At 40.1% G+C, this 20,324-nt stretch overlaps 1 protein-coding gene across 5 annotated transcripts in view; it reads left to right on the top strand.

The window, feature by feature from the left end:
- The window catches only part of LOC117518747 (arf-GAP with coiled-coil, ANK repeat and PH domain-containing protein 2-like), a 121,134-nt gene extending 102,255 nt beyond the window's left edge, over positions 1-18,879 (top strand). For 4 of the 5 annotated variants that reach the window (XM_034179965.1, XM_034179963.1, XM_034179966.1 and 1 more), the window contains 10 exons: positions 429-498; positions 983-1,077; positions 1,525-1,727; positions 2,734-2,835; positions 4,994-5,086; positions 8,508-8,731; positions 9,095-9,204; positions 10,460-10,570; positions 11,235-11,296; positions 18,336-18,879. In XM_034179965.1, coding sequence (XP_034035856.1) covers positions 429-498; positions 983-1,077; positions 1,525-1,727; positions 2,734-2,835; positions 4,994-5,086; positions 8,508-8,731; positions 9,095-9,204; positions 10,460-10,570; positions 11,235-11,296; positions 18,336-18,439 — 1,174 coding nt within the window. In that variant the 3' untranslated portion in view covers positions 18,440-18,879. The remainder of the gene's footprint in view (positions 1-428; positions 499-982; positions 1,078-1,524; positions 1,728-2,733; positions 2,836-4,993; positions 5,087-8,507; positions 8,732-9,094; positions 9,205-10,459; positions 10,571-11,234; positions 11,297-18,335) is intronic. The other variant, XM_034179967.1, reaches the window with a different exon arrangement.
- Positions 18,880-20,324: the final 1,445 nt, after the last annotated feature.

Below are 20,324 nucleotides of genomic sequence, written 5' to 3'. Positions count from 1 at the left end.
ATACAACAGGCAAATGTTGCACCTTTCCCAGTTTATCCAATCATATCCACAGAAGCTTATAATTCTTTGAGTGATGTCTTGGTGGCTTCCCGCACTAGTCTCCTTCCAGCATGGTCACTTAGTTTTTGAGAACTGCCTACTTGACCCAGATTTACCATATAGTACCATCCTGTGTGTACTTTCTTAAGCACTGATGTCCAAGACATATTCCTTGTCTTTGAAATGGTCATGTATCCATCACTTGTGTAAAACCAATTATGTAATTCTTGTATTGAGAATAAACAGCCCCTGTTCCAACTTTTTTGGAATGTGTTACAGGCCTTTAAATAGTACAAAACTGAATCATGGAGTGAATGTTTAAAATCAGCTAGAATGTGGTCTTTCTCCATTAAGAATAACATGACTTGAGTTTTGTTCTTCATCTGCAGGAGTCTGGGTGTCCATTTTTCTAAGGTGCGGTCACTGACTTTGGATACATGGGAGCCAGAATTACTTAAGGTATGGTGGACACAAATGGCCTTTATTATACACAGTCTTTTTCTCCTGAATTATGGGAAAGAAAAACAATATATTACAACAACCTGCAATATGAGAAAGATGGCTGAAATAAAGTACTATCATATGAAAATACCTCAATTTAACTCGACCATAAGCAGTCAGTGCATAAAGTATGTCTGATTATTTTTAACAAAAAAAAAAAAATGCACTCCTAACATTCTAATAGGAATACAGCAATTTTAAAACAAGTGAAACCACTTCATTCAAGGCACATAAATTTGTAAGAATGAGAGTGTGGTGGTCAAGCAGTGGAAGAGGGAGTAAATGTGAGTCCCTGAACAGTTGGGAAATGTTAAAACAGCAGTTGTTGGATAGTTTTAAAAATCAGAATAATTAAGATTAATTTATTCAGTGTACCTGAGTTACACATGCTGTTGCCTGGATGATGATCTCACTGATTCAAGTAACTTTACATTTCTCACAGTTGATGTGTGAACTAGGGAACAGAGTGATCAACCAGATCTATGAAGCCCGACGAGAAGAGCTGGGAGCCAGAAAACCACAGCCTGGAGACCCAAGGTATCAAAATGTTAGAAGGTGTCAAGGTTTTTTCAAGACTGTCTCTTTGTCTGTCTGCAGTGATATTTTCAAAATGCAAAGAGCAATTTTAACAAAACCAGTTGGATAAACTCAGTGGACCCTCCTCTTGTAAGGTCATGCCAAGGTCGGTAACTGACCTCAACAAATTGACTGTTTTAAAATGGGTGGGAAAAGTAGTAGTACTTTTGTGATAATTCTGTACTTTTAGAAGTTTTAACACTTTCTTTAGACTCTTACGAAATGTATGGACGAACATTAATTGTAATTCTTTGTCATTTTTGACATCCAGCAGTGTACCATTTATTATATTGTATCTCCTCTGTCATGTGACTGAACTATGTGGATGTCAATCTATTTGTTTATCAGTATAAGAGTGACAGATACACTTCTATATACCAAACCCTGTACATTTTTCTTTCTTTATAGGCACGAGGTAGAAGCTTACATCAAAGCCAAGTATGTTGACAGACGATTTGTACGCCGTCCATCGGATGAGGAGCTTCGCACCAAGGTGGTTTCTTTGAGCAAACAGGAAAAGAGGCTGAGCAGCAGCTCTGAGCATCTTCCTTCAAAAGCACCTCTGCCCACTCAGAAAAACAGACCAGGCTCAAATGTCTCCAGACAGTCAGGTTTGTAAAATCCCTCCATCTAAATCACCTAAAGGCTTCTCTTCTTTCTTAACCATAAATGTATCCTGCACAAGTGATGCTGAAATGCCAAAGTGAATGTAGTTATAGCAAATACGTGAAGGATATATTTTATTCTTCAGGTGCTCTGCGGAATCAGACATACAGTAACTAATACATGTCTATGTTTAACGGTAGGTGAGCAATTAAATCATAACAAAAATAATAGTTGATCATGGCCTACATTATAGCTGTCAGTGAACGTGTGCAGGTAGACTGATACACATTTATGACCAGCAATGAGTTCACTATTACCAGTTTTGTTTGAAAAATCACACTTACGGGGAGTGAAAGTCACACCGTTTAATTTGGACAGCAGAGATACAGTGTTTTTATCTAGCAGTTCAAAGCTATCATGTGTCGGATATGCTTTTACCCCCAGATAAAAATGTATTTTTCCTTATTTGTGAATACCATCCTGTTTTCTTTCTTTTTTTTTTTTTTTTTTTGCTGGTTACAAAACAGATGTGATGACATTTCAGAATTGGGTTGGTTCTGTTATGTAACACCAGAAAAAAGGCTCGGAGTGTATCGTTACAGACAGTGATCATATCACTTGTGAGCTGTGATTGAAGTTGATCGTCCTCGAGGCCACATTATTATATTTGTGTGTTTCATAGTTTTAGCACAAGAGACACATCCACTCATTGGCGTACTGTATGTGTTCTCTGTGCAAAGTGTTTGTCTTTGCCTCCCATTGCCTCCAGTACAACATGTTTCTTTCACGTGTTAGCCCAGCCAGTAGTCTAACTTTCTGTGCTTTCACCCTGCTTTCCTCCTCTTCTTTGTCAGTTTCTCCGTTCAATTTTTTTTTTCTTTTCTGGCTGCTCTGTGTGTCTGGATTAACCAATGCTCTTGCTGCCTGCGTCAATGTCCGCTCTTCCCAACCTACAACTCAACTTTTGCCCTTTACCCTCCAATTTCCAAACTCCCGTCATCCCTTGCTTAGCTGTTGCCAGTGGCTTGGAGGCCCGCCGTGACTCTCTCTTCTGTCCTGATGAACTTGACTCACTCTTCTCCTACTTTGACACCTCCTCCAAGCTAAGGAGCAGTAAGTATTATAAGCTTAATGTTGTTGGCTTGCTTCTCCAACCCTCTCGTCCGTCTGTCCATCTTCACTGCTTTGGGCTGTGCAGTAACGGCACTGCTGGTCCTTCCTCATCCTGATGCAACCTTCCACCGTGTTAAACTCACTGCACATCATAGATGGTTTTATTCCTCCTGAGGAGGGGAGTGTTTCGCTCGCAAATGTTTGTGGTTGGTATCTGTGCCTGCACTTGTATTGTCTCATATTTGTGGTTTCTTTTTTGTCTGCTTCACTCACCAGGGAACTGTGGTTGTCAGACCTCAGGGGATTTTTCATGAACGCATGAAAAGTGCCAAATGCTGTATAAAGGATCAGCTGCTTTTCCTTGCTCTTACTGAACCAGAAATTAAATAGCTTCTGTCAGAACCTAGGAGGTTCTCAAATATACATATTATTACCATAGAAACAAACAACATGTTCGTCAGAGGGCCTCCCTGTTTCCTATACTGGAGAATGTATATCATCAGTCAGAAAAACACATTAGTGCCACAGGTTAAGGAAATAATCTTTCAGATAGTGGCCCCTGGGAGAACTCAGCTCAGGTTAGGGGTAGGGTTAGCTCCTGGCCCTCTTCTCCTGTATCCGTACAAGTACAAAATTTAGTAAAAGTACTTCTTAGACATTACGCTTCTGAAAACCCCATGGGACTTTGTAAGATTGAAGAAAGAAGAGATGAAAAATGTCTGCCTTCCTGGAATATTGATTTGCACAGAATCTCATCACATGGAGAAATTTGGATGATCTTTGTGTCGGAAAGTAGGTTTTTACCTTCAAAGAAGTAATTCCTATAGAGGTTGTGAGGTCCATCGGTCCAGGTCTTATCCCCCTATATGATATAAAGCAGAATAGAGTCTACAAATCCCCATGAAGGGAATGCCAGTTCATCATGGTATTTCCCCGGCCAAGGCTGGTACCCATTTCCAGCTGGTTGGACTGTGGTGATGCAGATGACGTGTCTTATCCAACAGCACAGATAAGTAGGAATTGAACCCAGGTCTGCATATCGTATGCAGCACTCTTGGTATGCTAAAATAATATTGCTTGTGGATTTCCATATTTGGATTCTACAAGGTTAAAAACATGGATCCTGTTTGAAGCGATAGTTCTCCCCTTGTTACTGACCAATCAGATCATGCTTTCTAAATAAATAAACATGTTTTTCCTCCTCATTGTGTCTTTTTTCTCCTGTTCACACAATGCAGGTGCGTAACCAGGAAGGCAAGGGGATGACAGCACCCCCACGCCCCCAGACCCACCCCCCACACACCTTAGAATAAAAGTCCACTTTTCAAGCCATGTTGAAGACATAAGATTTAATGTATTTCAACAACTAAAACATTGATCAATCAATATTACTCTGAATGTGCAAGTGTTACTGCTTTAGTCATGCACTAATGGCAGAGCTGCTAAACTGTTGAGCATCTACAGTGGATTGAGTTTAATGTGCTCTGTGCAAGAGAAATATTTAGGAAAATACAAGTGTCTGATCGCATATTTTTAGAGGCAGATACTCAGGATTATATGACCTGGATTGGGATCAAGCAAAAAAAAAAAAAAAATCGAGTTAAAAAGGAATGATTTGATGCTAGGATCATTAGTATTGGGCAGGTCTTTGCACATTTATCACAGAAAAAATTTACATACCAAGCATGGCAGCCATCTTGGACAATAGGGGGACATTTTGATCATCTGAATCACCCGTAGGCATTTTAAAAGAATAATGTCTAAGGAGTACTTTTGCCACACTAGTGCTTGTATCACCATTTGAAACATTCCCTTGGGGTATTCTGTTATCTGCTACACTGCATCTGTAATTGTGGTGAACTGGAGAAAGTGTTCTACATCTGACAGCAGTGGTATGTTGAGCTGGTAACAGTCATAGTTTGATCTGTTGGAGTGTTGAATAATAAGAGAGGTAACGCAAATGAAGTTTTTTACAGGGAGCAAAAGGAGGCAGAAGTTGGTATTTTGTTAGGTAGTTTAAAAATTATATCTGAATATCAGCATGTATATTTATTTAAAAAAAATCAGGAGTATATTACGGCTTCTACTTTATATACGTAATTACTGACATCAAGTGTGGTGTTCTATAATTTATGCAGTAAACTCTTTTGTTTTCCAGTAAAAAGTGCAGACAGCGGAATCCAGAATAGCGCTGATGGAAGTAGGGAGATGCTAGCCAATACCCCCTCCAATAACAGCTTGGCTGATGCAGGTAAATGGATGCACATGCATGCACACACACAAACACCTGTCGTCACATTAAGCAGGAATTTGTCAATATACTTTTTTATATACCAACAAATAATTTGTTTAAGAATGATTGAGACACTTGTTTGCTCAGTTTGTTTCCTTAGTAATGCAGAAGTATATAGGGGCGTACTCACACTCGGCACGGTTGCCGTGCACTGTGCTCAAGCACAATTGACCCCCCTCCCCCTCTTGCCTGCTCTCACGTTGCACTACAGGTTTTGGGTGCAAGCACACTCACGTCATCACAATACAACTTTTATTTTGAAGAAGACCACTCTCCCGCACAACAGTATAGAGTAGATCGCATAGGTGCAAAACCTCCATTTGTCTATGGTTTTCCGTCAGACTTTGTTTCCATGTTCCATTTATATTGTTATATAAAACCGCTATATTATGACTTTATTTTGACACAAAACACGCTCCTCAAAACGTGTCCATGTGCAGTAAATCAAACTTGCCCCTCTCTTCTTTGGCATTTTATAGCAGCCGGCATCCTTATTGTTGCAGTACTGCCACCTGCTGCATCAGTCCGTTATAGCAGTAATAAATCCTCTTGAGTCCAGTGTCTTTCAAGTATTTAAAAAGCCAACACTTAACCCCTCACACTGTTATGGTTGTGACCCAAAAAACCAGTACTGAACTCCAAAGCAGGGAGGCTGAATGGATGAAGGAAACTAGATTTATTGTACAAGGACAAATGCTGCAGAAATAGTTTTACAGATATGGAGGTCTGCAGAGTGGAGACCAGCCCGCGTTGTGGTAGAAACAGGAAGCCGCAGTCCAATGAGACCAGGTGTGGAGGTGGAGATCCAAGGAGAGGAGTTGTGGTAGTCCGTGGTACAGGTGGCCCCCTGTGGAGCTGACAGAGAGTGGTGTCACTACAGATTTGGAGAGACAGTATGAGTGCAGCAGCTCACAGCCACTCAGTAACCAAAATTGAACAGATGGCTGGAAAAATGCAGGGTATCAGAACCCAGCAAAAATGCAGTTTTGCAGAACAGCGAGTCAAAAACACTGCGATGGAACGCAGACAGAAACGCTCTATGCAGAAATAGAGAGGCCAGGTTACCAGGTGGTGAACACTGAAGCTCGGGTTACCAGCTGGGTGCGATGGAGGAGCACAGCTGGGAACTCAAGGCAACCCGGTTCTGACCCACGGGAACACGGCGGTTCAGCTGGAGGTGAGCAGCAGAGGTGAGCAGTTGTAGCTGTCGTAGCAGTAGATTCTGGCCTCGAACCCATGACAGGTTCGGGGTTAAATCTGGAGCGGTGATGAGACGAGATGACTGACAGCTGTGGACTCTCACTCAACGGGAATGCAGATCAGCTGTGAGACGCCGCTCTGTCAATTCCACGTACTGACTTGACAGATGGGGCGGGGCCCAAGTGCAGCTTGACAGCTGGGAGCAGAGCCCTGACGTAACACACAGCAGATGCACCCAGCAGCTTCACCTCCGCTTCACCTGAAAAAACAGAGACAACGAAAAACCAGCAGACCAAGCAGGACCAGGGGCAAACCACAACACACACTTGGCCTTATCGCTAAAATACATTCTACAGAAACTTATTTTAGGCCTTACAATTGATTTCCTTCAGTTTTTACTCTTTAATAGATGAACCATTCACAAAGTATGACATGTATTTTGTAAAATAAATCATTTTAAGATGAAATTAAAGCACTGTGCTAAATACTGTACAGGTATATTCATTGGTTATGATTTTTACCCGAGGCTAACATATGGCCATCAAAGACCAGGTGTCCATCTGTCTGTCTGTCTGTCCATCTGTCCATCCGTCTGTCTGTCTGTGCTCAGCATAAGTCCAGTTCTATTACTGCCACAGGAATATTCTTGGGAAGCAAACCTTGAACAAGTTCAAAGATGGCTAACCTTGATGTATTTTAAGAGGTTTAAAAAGTCGCATTCTTTTATAATCTGATCCACTTCGTGCTTGAGTGACACAGATAACAGCCAATTAGAGTAGAGCTACACTGTGACGTCAGTTGCTGGTTTAATCAAAACCGCTTTGTTTTGTGTGTTTATATACATGTTTATCATATATTATGTAAAAGCTAGCGAGAAGTAAGCACTTCTAAAACTGAAAACGCTGTTTTTGGAAATTATTAACACCTCTGAACTTATTTATAAAATGTTTTACGGAGGTTAGCATGGTGACTTCATTTCCTAGTTTAGCGACTTGCTAACTGCTTCGTTTCTGGTATATTATGTAAAAGCAAGTGAGAAATAAACACTTCTAAAATTGAAAACACCTCTGGTGTCATTTACAAGACATTTTGTGGACGTTAGCTTGCATGTTATCTTTTGCTAACTCAAAGCTAACTTTCTACGGAGTTAAAATTGTCTCATTAATATTAATATGTGCAAATGCACAGAGGGTGATCTACAAATATTCCTTGATTTCCACAACATGAACAAATAATGATTTGATTTGAACATGTACAAATAGTACGTTAAACAGTAGGATTATAATAATTAACTAAACAACTGTAAATTATAAATAACACAATACTCATACGGCCGAGGTTATTTTAGCATTGCGTTATATTTTATTGTTTATATTACAGGTGGTGGCATATGAAAGTGCTACATTCTGGTGATAGCATTTTCCAACACTTTATTTAAAATTCAGTTGATCTGATGGTGGAATTTGGTGTTATTATGTGGTTTTGATCTGGTGATGGTCTTTTTTTATTTATTTTTTTAACTATTGCATCAGTTTAAATTACTTATAAGTGGTAAAAGACTTTTTATTTAGTTATGTCTTTACGTGTATTATTTACTAAAAGCAGAAATGGTGTAATTATTTATTTGTTTTATAAGGCACGCTTAGAATTTGATGAATGTAGAATGAAAACAATAAAAGCAGAATTAAAATCAATTAAAACAGACAGTCCATTTGTGCAAACTTAATACAGACATACATGGTAGTAAATAAATTTTAATGAAATCAAGACTTGATCCATATTTTGTTCCAGTATATGAGTCAAATACCACTGTGTTTTAAACCAAGAAAAACTCACCAAAGTGCTCTCAGAATGCACCAAATCGCACCATTTTTTTTCAAAATTTTCCGGGGAGGGCATGCCCCCGGATCCCCCCCTAGGGAACCTCATGCCTTCGCCGCTCGGCCATCCTCTCACAGAAAATGTTCAGTCAAAACATTTTCAATTGCTTGCACCCATGAGATCATTAAAACAAATCTGACTTTATGGTTTATTTCGGGTTGTTTTGGTGCCTTGATAGCCTTTCACATACCTAGCATGAAAATGAAATATGTTACTTTATTGTCAATGTCAAATTTTTACATGAGTGAGCAAATTGGGATACTTTCATCCTCAACATACACCTTTTCTCTCCTCCCAGATGCTGCTGAGTCTCCGCCCGTGCCCGTCACACTGCCTCCTCCATCTTCTTGTAAGGAAGTATTTTTTTCCGAGCCAAAGGAGTACAGCCCGGGTCTGCAGCTCTATTGGGCGGCATGTGCCCGCAGCCTTCCAGACATGGCAGAGGCACTGGCTCACGGAGCCGAAGTCAACTGGGTGAACACGGAGGACAAGAGGACGCCGCTTATCATGGCAGTGCAGGGGGTGAGCATCGTCACAGCTCATCATCATCATGGAGGAACAGGTCGAAAGTGTTAGAAAACTCAAATCACTGTGGTGTATTTGAACCCATTTTTGTGTCACGTCAGTGTCTCTGGCAGTGCACAGCGTGGTACAAACACAGGAGTTTAATGAGTACAAACCCTTGGCATATTGTTGCAGAAACACTTCAGTGGATTCACGCATTGCACTTGTGCTTGCTTTATTTTCGTGCATTGTAGTTGCAACACTTCATAAGCTAAGTTCTCATTCATGTGTTCTCCTGTCTGAGTGAGAATATTTATGCAACTATGAAGTTGGGCACATTATGTTATTAGTTTAATGTGACTTAACAATGGTTCGTTTCAGGGTTCACTGGTCACCTGTGAGTTTCTGCTCCAGAACGCAGCTAATGTGAACCAGCTGGACGTCCAGGGAAGAGGACCCCTCCACCACGCCACCATCCTCGGACACACGGGGTCAGTTTTCTACGTGCCTCTTCATGAGAGAATGTTATTGAATATGTATCACACTGTGGGTTTGAAATTTTAGTAGAACAAAAACAGTCACTCATGTAGACACAGGCAGTCTTGAAAGGTGGCTATATTGATTGTTTTATTTGACAGTCTCACCTGTACCATCATTTCATTAACTCGTGATTTAAACTGTATTAGTTCTATAGCTAAGAACATAATCATGGATTATACATGAGTAATAATGCTACATTCCAATGTAAACCTGCATTAATCTCACATGTGCTGCTAAAGTTTTTCATTAAAGTCTTTGATAAAAAGATAAAGATCAGCTTTACGAGTATTTATCCCAAAGGAAATTATTTTGCCAGAGTACAGAAACAGTAAACAATAAACAATGATTAGTTAAATACACAATTACAGAAAGTGTTAGTATTAAATATAAATTAATCAATCATCCATTTTATTTTATTTTTTTACAATAGGTACAACAAATATATGCAAAATAACTTGATGTGTAAATGTCTGCTTTTGATGTGTGATGTGGACATCATATTGGGCATAATAATCATCACCATAAGCATGATTAAAATTTTCCATTACTATATTTTCCAGACTGTGAGTTACACTGGAATATTGGTCACATCTGTCCAAAAATGTGTCATGAGGAGGAAAAAAGAAAATAAAAAAATATATGTTACATCAATTTATAAGTTGCATTTATTTTTAATATGTAGTACTATTGCTTCATGTAACAAGAAGCAAAATGAATTTAACTGGTGCATTATTTACATATAACACAAACACTGTGTTGTACCATGTCTTTTCCCTTTTTTTAAAGTGGCAGTTGGCATCCATGTTAATGGTGCATTACTGCCACCTTCTGCTGCAGTGTGTGAATCACAGTACCACTTTGAGACCAGTTACACCTGCAGAGAGTGCCAATTTGCAGTCATAGATGAACATATAGTATTTTTGTAGTATTGTTTCATATATAAATTGCTTCGGAATTACCAGGATTTTGCAGTACCAGAGAAATCAGTCAATTTTTAAAGGGACTTGTACTCCAGAAAGTATTGTAATAAACTAAACTAAATGTGCTCATGCTGCTGTTACATTCCGTGTTTGTTAGTTCAGTAACCAATAAAAAAAAGAAAAGCACATTGGAACCTAACACAGCCCAGAGTGAGTTTTGACAAACTGAATGGAAAATGAGGTGAGCTGCCAGTTGAAAATCAACTAAATTTAATTTGTGTTTCAGGCAGGTGTGTTTATTCCTAAAAAGAGGAGCAAATCAAAATGCTGCAGACATCAATGAGAAAACACCCCTGGCCATGGCAGTTGAAGCGGCCAATGCAGATATTGTAACTTTGTGAGTATTGTTGTTGTCGTCATTATTATTATTATTATTATTATTATTATTATTATTGCAGTAAACTATATGGGGTAGTATATGCGTATGATGATTTTCTGGGGCATAATGAAAAATAGGCTTGAGTGTTGCATCATCGTTGGTAAGTCCAGTACATCTGTTTTATAAAGCCTGTACAACTTCATAGATGGTAAATTTGTAGACTTTTAAAGAGTGACACATAGATGTGTCAATAAATGAGCCCAGTCAAGAATAATCAAGTTGAATCCAGAGCCCAATGTTAAAGCAATTACAGATTTCCAAGTTTGTCATATAAAAAAAATATATATAATAACAGCTGCAGATCAGCTTGCAATATTTATTAAACATTTGGAATGAATTACTCTATCTTGTGTTTTGTTTGAAATTCCGACTGAAGTTTAGAAGCTTCTGTCTAAACCAGAGCTATTGCCAATAATTAAGGAATACTATTATTGTGCCACATGGTGGCACCATCTAATCTGATTTGGGAATGAATGGGGTGGACTTGCAGTGTCTAAAGAAAGGAATTTCCTAAAACACCGTAATAACCTTGAAGTTACTGTGAAAATGTTACACACTTGATCTTAAATATTTAATATCATCTTGTGTCTGAGGTGATTTGTGACTTGTTTTTGCTGCCCAGGTTGCGACTGGCCAAGATGAACGAGGAGATGCGAGAATCAGAGGGGCCCTACAGTCAGTCAGGTCAATATCCAACCAACAGCCCCACCGAGATGCAGTACAGAACATGCATGCAGGAGTTTATTAGCTTGCAGCTGGGTGAAAATTAATAACTGTACGTTCTGCTCAAAACACATGAGCAGCCTGAACCCAGGGGTGCCAGAGGCACTGCAAAGCCTGGGATGTAGAATTGGGATCAATTGACATAAAACTCCAGATTAACTCCAGGTAAAATCATATCCAGCAAAGTGGTTTCATTATGAATTGGATAAAGATTAAAATAATTTTAAAAAAAAGGAGCGATTTGGTTTGCTGGCTGTGGTGACTGATTACATTTAATACAGAGTGAACTGAACCCACTGTTGTCAGTTTGCTTTTGTATTTTGGGTCACATTTTGTCTTCTCGGCCCCTGATAGGCTGAGATTCGGTGTGGATCTGTATCAGGTTCCAGACTGAATTAATGTGACAGGACTTTAGCCATCGACTCTGGACATAACATAACTGATGAAATGTTCTCCTCTTAATTAAGTGACTGTTACTCCAAAATCGCACAAATGGAAACAAACGGTGATGCATCTCTGGACTTATTGTGTACAGCCTCCCTTTAATTTGAAATGGTGCCACTACTGGTGACTCTTTGCTCCCATTTTAAATGTGCAGCAACATAAATGAGGAACCAGCGATGTTCTTGGTTATATTTTCTGTTGGTGACATCAGGAGGCAGCATTTCTTCCTGGAAGAGTGAATAAGATGAAAATGCTATGCTTATGTCTGACTGAAGAAATGAACAAAAAAGAAGTTTCTATTTTGATCAAGTAAAGTTAAAATATGTAAGTGAGGATGTTTCACATTCTGCTTTCTCTGGAAAATTTAGCCACTAACGGTCACCAACACACAGTGACATTCATACCTCATTAATTCAGTATTTTTGTCTATGTGGCAATAATTATGACTTTTGAATGACTTCTTTTATTATTATTATTATTATTATTGCTGTCAGACCAGCTTAGGGGGGATATTGTTTGCTGGCATTCATTTCAGATTGTGGCTTGTCAGGAGTAATTTCTGCACATTCCTATTAATGGTTGTTAAACTGCTGTATGTTTTACATCGTGTGCTTCCCATTTTGAGTCTTAGTGATTTTTAAGACCTGTTTACTTAATTTGAAGTGATTGTTGTACAGCTTTTTGCTGCTGTGAAGTTGACATGCCTACTCAGTTAAAAAAAAAAAAAAACTACTTTTGCTGTATAGTAATTACACATACTGCACATGTTTTAAATGATGTGAATCCACACATTTCCTTCACATTATATCAGGCAGAGTCGAGCTTTGGTGTTGTCAGATGTAGTTTGCACAGAGGGTGAATGACCACAATGGGCACTGTATTCACATCCTCATTTTCCTTTTGATTGTGCGGTTTTGTCTTCTGATGATGATGATGACAGTAATGTGTGACGTGTCTTGATTAATCGTCTGTATAGTACGTGCAAATATGGCAGGGAATCTGGAATTGTAAGATGCATTGATTATCTTGAATGTTAGTGGACAGTACATCACCGAGCAAGAAGTGCAATAGTCGAGCAACATAGAAACTTGTAACCATGATTAGCTTCTTTCACTTGTTAGTCCTACCATAGACCATAGTTATCTTAGTCAGAAGTCAGCTCTTTATAAGAGTGTGCTACGTCCTCCACCGTTACTTCATGGGGCATAAAAGCACTTTGATTAATCATTTCTGTTCGTTCAGGCAGCAGCGCCCCCTGCTGCTGTCAGATCAGAGCGTTCTGAAGGGCTTTTACAGTGCATCCAGAAAGGATGATCAGTGGAAACAGGATGCACCTGAGCTCAACTTTGAGCTTCATTGCAAAGGCTGTGAATACTTATGTACATGTGATTTGTTAGGTTTATATATATATATATATATATATATATATATATATATATATATATATATATATATATATATATCATTATGGGGTATTGTGTGTATAACTTTGAGGAAAAAAAATTAATTTCATCCATTTCGGAATAAGGCTGTAACATACCAAAATGTGGAAAAACTGAAGCGCTGTGAATACTTTCCAGATGCACCGTATTTTTCTGGGGCTGTGTTTAACAGTTAGAATAGAGACTGATGATTGTTGGATTTGTGTTTACAAGAGGGTATGGCTCTTGAGTTGACGTTGTGAGCGTTCATTTCTTAAAGAGATGAATGTGGGTTTTTTTTGTTTTGATTTGTTGTTTTTTTTTTTTTTTGTTTTTTTTTTTTTTTGTTTTGCTTTTTGAAACACAGGAATGTTTTGGACCTATCACATTCATTTATTGATTTCTAGAATTCAGAGAGTTCATTGTCGACTGCCGCTGCATTATAGGTCAATCGCGGATTGGGAGAGGGAGAGTGGGTGTGGCTTTAGTAGAAGAGTAGAGACTGACATATGCACTTCTGGTCACATCACATTCTTTTGGAGAGGATTTGCCTCATTCTCAGTCAGCTGAGGGAGTGGGAGTGTGTTGGGACATTCAGGGCTGATTATCAGTATTTCTGTTTTATTACATTTTCTCTGTCTGAAATCTTTTTGCCCGTTTAAATGTTTGCTGTTTGAGGTACAGAGCAGTGGTTCTCTTTCTGAAGGCTAACTGAATATATGAGAAAAACATTTTTTAGTACTTTTTATGAACATAATTTAAGTAAAAGACCAAAATGTCAAAATTGCACATGATGTTGTGCCATTAGCTGAAAAGATTTTTATTTTGGAGGCTGTTGGCTGAAAAGGCTGAGAACTGCTGATCTGGGTTGAGACGAGGCTCTCTTCTGTAGTGGGTTTTATCGTCATCATCTGCTCTCGTCTATGAATTCACTCTGGATTCTGTATTTTTGCTTTTCTCTCTCACCCACCAAAGTCTGTGCCTTTTCTTCTGTTCTCTCGATCTTTTTTTTTCCTTTGGGGTGCTGAGGCCAACACAACTGTATTTTTATATATACATTTCTGCACTTTAAATACAATACAGTTGGTACCAAAAGCAAATCTCTGTCTTTCTTTCTGAGTCACGGTCCACTGCTAACAAAACCACCAGCTTTTTGCTTCTGTTGTTCCCTGTTTTTCCTGCATTGCTCTGTTTTTGTATTTCCAGCCACGCTGACACTGACAGGTACGGCTGACTTTCACTTTCTTTGTCCTGTTGACACTTTCACTGTGCATGCTTACACTGCTGAACACCTGCATGATTAAGGTCAGGTGAACGTACAGTTCAGCTCTGCGTCATATTTTATTTGATGTTTATGTGCTGGAGATGACTTATACCCCCGTCACACATAGCCAGAATCACGCAGAATGGCATCAGAATTACAAATAGGTGCACATCAGAAAAGTGTCGGGTTAGAGTTCCAAAACCTTCTGACAGCCATCTGTGGAAGTCTACGCAGTTGGTCAAAATTGGCTGGCGGCCCCTAGTGTGATACACATGTTCAAAACCCTTCAGGCGCCGTCGAGATGGGACACCTATCCGATGGCGGTCCATGTGCAATCTGAAGACCATCTGACCGCAATTTGTGTATTCTTATGGCGGCAAAATTGGATCCGAAACGATTTTGAGTGCATACGAGGGAACCTAGAAATAGATCTGGCACGGTATGCCTGCTGGTATGACCTGCACGTGCCACGTATAATAATGTCCACCCCCCCGCCTGAGCGCAAAGGAACTGTATGTGGCACACTTCATCATGATAATAATTATGAATTATTATCATTTACAGTGAATGTGAACGGTGGGTATCAAACCGAAAGCACCGTGCACTACAGGCTGTTATATCCACAATAGACCTTACAGTACAGATATTTGTCCACTCCTTCCCATGGGCGATGGAAATAATGTGAATATTGTCTCCATCATATCTGTATATAACATGGGCAGCTGCGCCTCTCCGTGGTGCGCAGTAACGCATCATTCCACGTGTCAGGCTCAGAGCTGAATGGATCTCGCTGCTGTAATATATGATCACCTTCTAACTCTGTAGGAGGTATGACATGGAACTGTTGTGCCAGGCCATGATAGCAAACTTTCAGCGAAGCTGTCCAGTGGCGCTAAGCGCGGGCTCTTAGTGGCTCATATATGCATAAACATATATACATACACACATGGCTGAGTGATCATTTCAGCCCCACACATGCAGCTGCACACACGTGCATGTGAGGAACACAGAGCTCTAGTCTCGTGTTTTCTATCCAGACGTTTGGACATCGGGTAGTCTGCAGTGCCTTTTATGGCTGTCTGACACAGTGGCAGTCCTAGAGTGATTTACTTACCCCCCCCACCCCCACCCCCCCCACCCCCACCCCCGCGCACACTAACGTGGCCACCACCTCCACCCCACCACCCATGAAAACACTAACTTCATCCAGAACACCCACAATCCCACAAATGAACTCACAACAGCTATTTTCAAGAACAAATTTCCGGTTTTAATGACTACTGCAATAACAAACACAAAGAAATTGGCACAGTCTATGAGGTCTGTCAGTAAAGTATAGGTCCTTTTTATTTTTTTTAAAAACTATATGGATTTCATTCATAGGTTTTTACGTCAGACATGCTTGAACCCTCGCGCGCATGCGTGAGTTTTTCCACGCCTGTCGGTGATGTCATTCACCTGTGAGCACTCCTTGTGGGAGGAGTCGTCCAGCCCCTCGTCGGAATTCCTTTGTCTGAGAAGTTGCTGAGAGACTGTCGCTTTGTTTGATCAAAATTTTTTCTAAACATGTGAGACACATCGAAGTGGACACGGTTCGAAAAATTAAGCTGGTTTTCGGTGAAAATTTTAACGGCTGATGAGAGATTTTGAGGTGATACTGTCACTTTAAGGACTTCCCACGGTGCGAGACGTCGTGCAGCGCTCTCAGGCGCCGTCGTCAGCCTGTTTCAAGCTGAAAACCTCCACATTTCAGGCTCTATTGATCCAGGACGTCGTGAGAGAACAGAGAAGTTTCAGAAGAAGTCGGTTTCAGCATTTTATCCAGATATTCCACTGTTAAAGGAGATATTTTTAATGAAAGACGTGTGGGCGGATTGCAGCGTCGGCTCGCAGCCGCCTCGATGCTCCGCCACAGGAAAAACAATTTCTCATATACTCACTCCACTGAAAGCCATCAAAAGCCGCCTGGATTTTACAAATGGTTATCAACACGGAGGTGTTTTTCCTGTGCCACCACACCGCGTCGGCTGCGTCCCAACGCGCGGACCCATCTGCATGTCTTTCATTAATAAAATCTAAAAAAAAAAACCCCCATCAGAAATAGAAGCTCGATTTGTCGCTAGTCGTTTTTAACAAAGAAAATGCCTCTAAGAGTATTAGGAAAGTCTCCGGTTCAACTCAGAACAGAATGAAAATTTAAAAATGCTCCCACGGATGTTTACACCAAAAGATCGCTGATTAACTCATTTCGCTGTCAATCAAAAAGAGATTCAGCCTCAGACAGATCATCCAATCATCATGCAGAAGCTGAGCGTCCGGGCCAGCCGAGGCCAGCCCACTGCCCCATAGACCCCCAGACACGCTGAGCATCCGATGGGCGGGACAAAGCCCAGCATTTATCCAATGACTCGTCTCGTTTCGCTGCAGTCTTTTCTTCGCTATTGAACTCTGTGAACTCTGTCCACACTGTTTAAAGCACTGTGAAACTGCGGGAATGAGTGAGAGGAAAGCCACCATGGGACGGGGGGGGGGAGGCGCTCTGCCGTAACGTAACCACGAACCCCCCCGTCAGGACAATCCACCCCATTATTTTTTTCCCCCGCACGGTCATGCCGCCTCCCCCCGCAATGCCGCCCCGGGCGGCTGCCCGGATGATCCACCTCCAGGACCACCCCTGGTCTGACAGCAGTCTGTATCATCTGCCTGTTGTTTACATGCGTTTTGGATGCCATCATGCAGGTGTGGACAAGGTACTCCGTATGCCTTCTGACATGGCTGACCACGGCACTTTTCCTCCCGACTGCGTCAGATTATGGCGATATTTGCCATGTTGGGCATGGTTCCTACACATTTTTGCTGTGTGTGATGGGGGCTTCAGCACGGGCTCAGGTTATAATGTTATTTAATGTTACAAACAAAGCAGAGGTTTGTGGTAAAAGTTTGGCTGTTCTAAACAGTCCGTCTCAAAAAAGGACGCATAAGCCTGATTCACTGGTTTTGTGGAGTTGTGAATAATCTGCTTTGTGCTTGTCCATCTGTCAACGTCCTCGGATGCTCCGCTGCTGGCTGAACTGTGTCATAGCTTTCCTCCTGCAAAACCTCTGGTTACAGACATGAAGTGAGGGTTAGGTCTAAACTTAATGAGTGGTCAGATTCTTTAGCTGTTTTGGTAATCAGTTATTATCATTTGGCGTTGAAGTTATTCACTGTATGGTGGTGTATTCACAGTATATTTGCCTCCTAAGGTCGGGGTACACCATTCGAGATCACCCACGCCCCGTTCTCCTTGTAGATCTAGGGTTGCATCATGAAGGCTATCCAGCATAAATCTTGTCAACAAAAACATGGAAAAATCAACATACGGATCCAAAAAGGACACACAAGGAAAACACGAGAGATGCCAAAATAAATTTGTTTTTAATGCTAAATGTGAGAATTTGCTGTTTTACTGATTGAATCATTTTAAACTGACATAAACTCAATGAACACTTTTTACGTTATTTTCAAAATTATAAATTAAAAAAAATTACCATTTTTAAATGGGAACATTTTAATAAAAACATATTAGTAATTAAACTAGTCACCACCACAACCACCTAATGATCCCAGTAGTAATGAATAGATCCAGATTAACAACAATAACAACAAGCATCATTGTCTGTCAGTACGTAGTGTTTAGGGACCAGATTTGCTCATGCTAACCTGCTTGTTATTAAATGATACTGTGGTTTTGCAGATCATCTTTAAAGTAATTTGTCTCAGTTGCTGCTCTTACTGTTAATTAATTGTGCAGTTCTGTCATAAATTTGAGTTTTTGTTTGTTTTTTTTGTGTGTGTGTGTGTGTTATATCCTGATTTGTTGCTCTTTCAGGAGATGAAACCTACCAGGACATTTTCCAGGACTTCACCCAAATGGCCTCCAACGACCCGGACAAGCTGAACCGTTACCAGCAGTATGACCCGCCGCGACCCTGACACTGCCCAGTCAATGTCTACTCTGTCCAAGGGAGACAAAAAGACACCTGGCTTCACTCGGGTATTCATAAAAGTTAAAGTTGATTGGTGCCACCACAACTGGACCTAGTTCACCATATCTGACTTTTTTCCCGTTGTTTTAGTACAGCTTTGGTTCCAGCTCTTCAGGCTCTTCACTGATGAGAAGAACTTTTGGAAACTCAAATTTTAAATGTTTTTAAACTGTATTTCTTAGAACACAGTGAATAGTAAAGTGTTAAGTCCTTTGAAAGTTTTTACAATGGGAAAAAATAATAATGTGACAATTTAACCCTGTCTGAATGTAGAGCAAGCACTCAGTAATAGATACAAAGTCAATGAAAGACAATTTCTTCATTTAGAATAAAGATTGCTACGTCCAACATTAGTGCATTACAGACTTTTTAAACACTCAATCTCAATTTGTAGAGAAAATCATGCAAAAAAACGGAGGAGTTGGCTGGATGACCATCACCAGTTTCCATGAAACTTTCCAGAAGTGATGAACATTCATAAAAACTTGGACCTATAACATTTTTTCACTCCATAAAACCTTCTGAACAACTTTAGATAATTTTTTTTAAAATGATCCACTTTTGGCCATGCTTGTCGTCTCTACATTGAAATATAGAGTAAAAAAGTCGATTTTGAAAGTGAATGTTCTCAATTCTCGATGCCTGTATTGCTGTTGCCTGGGTACCAGAATTTAGGAGATATATTTTTCTAAATGTTTTTAGTGTCTGTACCATGGCATATTGCAGTGTAAATTAGCAAAGTGACCTTTTCTGAGGGAATGTCAAATTCCCTAGTTACTGCCTTTAATGAGCTGTCTCAGAGAAAATCATGCAGGAGTGGCTGGATGACCGACTCCGTTTTTGATTAAATTTTCACCATATACCCTTCAAGTAGATTGACTAGGAATGGCAAAGTTAGTTTTTCCATCAGGCAATATTTTTCTTAATTTTGGTTAGTTCAAACTTTGATGTCAAAATGGCCTCAGATTGTTACATTAAAATAGAGTAAAAATGGCCAAATTTGACATATCTGTTCTCGATTCTCAATGGGTAGATAGAAAAAGTGAGTATGATTCCTCATACGGGGTGCAGTGACCTTCAAAAACCACTGTTTGTTCTATGGCATGTTTCCTTATATTTCTGTAATTGACATGTTTTGAATCCTATATAGTGCAGCAGAGGATGTTTAGAGCAGAATCCTGCAAATGGTGACACAAGCATCAAATTCGGCACAAATACTCCTTAGACATTACTCTTTTGAAATAACTGGCCACCTAAATTTTCAATAGGCAGTACACACAGGGGTCAAACTTTTAAAACGCTCGAATCATGTTGAAAACTATATCACATTATTTGCCTGATCATAGCAATTCAAAAAAGGTATAGTTTGGACTATCTATGACTGAATTCCATGGAGCTATGGGGTAAAAACAGCAAAAATGGTGACAAAGGTCAGTTTTAGTTTGTACAGGAATCAAAAGTTAAAGTTGCTCCAATTTGGTAAAAAAATGATGCAAATTATTGGTTGAGCTAATAGCATTTTAAAAAGGAATAGTTTGCACCATCTGTCATGCTTAGCTATCATGTTACGGGGTAAAGATATGTCATACTGTCATGTCATGACTGGGTGACTGTGAGGAGGAAGCGTAGCCCTAAACAGAAGCCCCGTGTACACCGCCAACCCGTTCACATCTCTAACCGTTTTTCCCCACTCGACGACACACCCGCCAAGGATCAAACTCTGGTTATTGGCGACTCTGTTTTGCGAAATGTGAAGTTAGCGACACCAGCAACCATAGTCAATTGTCTTCCGGGGGCCAGAGCAGGCGACATTGAAGGAAATTTGAAACTGC

The sequence above is a fragment of the Thalassophryne amazonica genome, chromosome 10 (genome assembly GCF_902500255.1).
Source record: "Thalassophryne amazonica chromosome 10, fThaAma1.1, whole genome shotgun sequence".
Classification (NCBI taxonomy): domain Eukaryota; kingdom Metazoa; phylum Chordata; class Actinopteri; order Batrachoidiformes; family Batrachoididae; genus Thalassophryne; species Thalassophryne amazonica.
The sequence above is the reverse complement of the archived record's forward strand: the minus strand, read 5'-3'. Positions and strand labels throughout refer to the sequence as shown.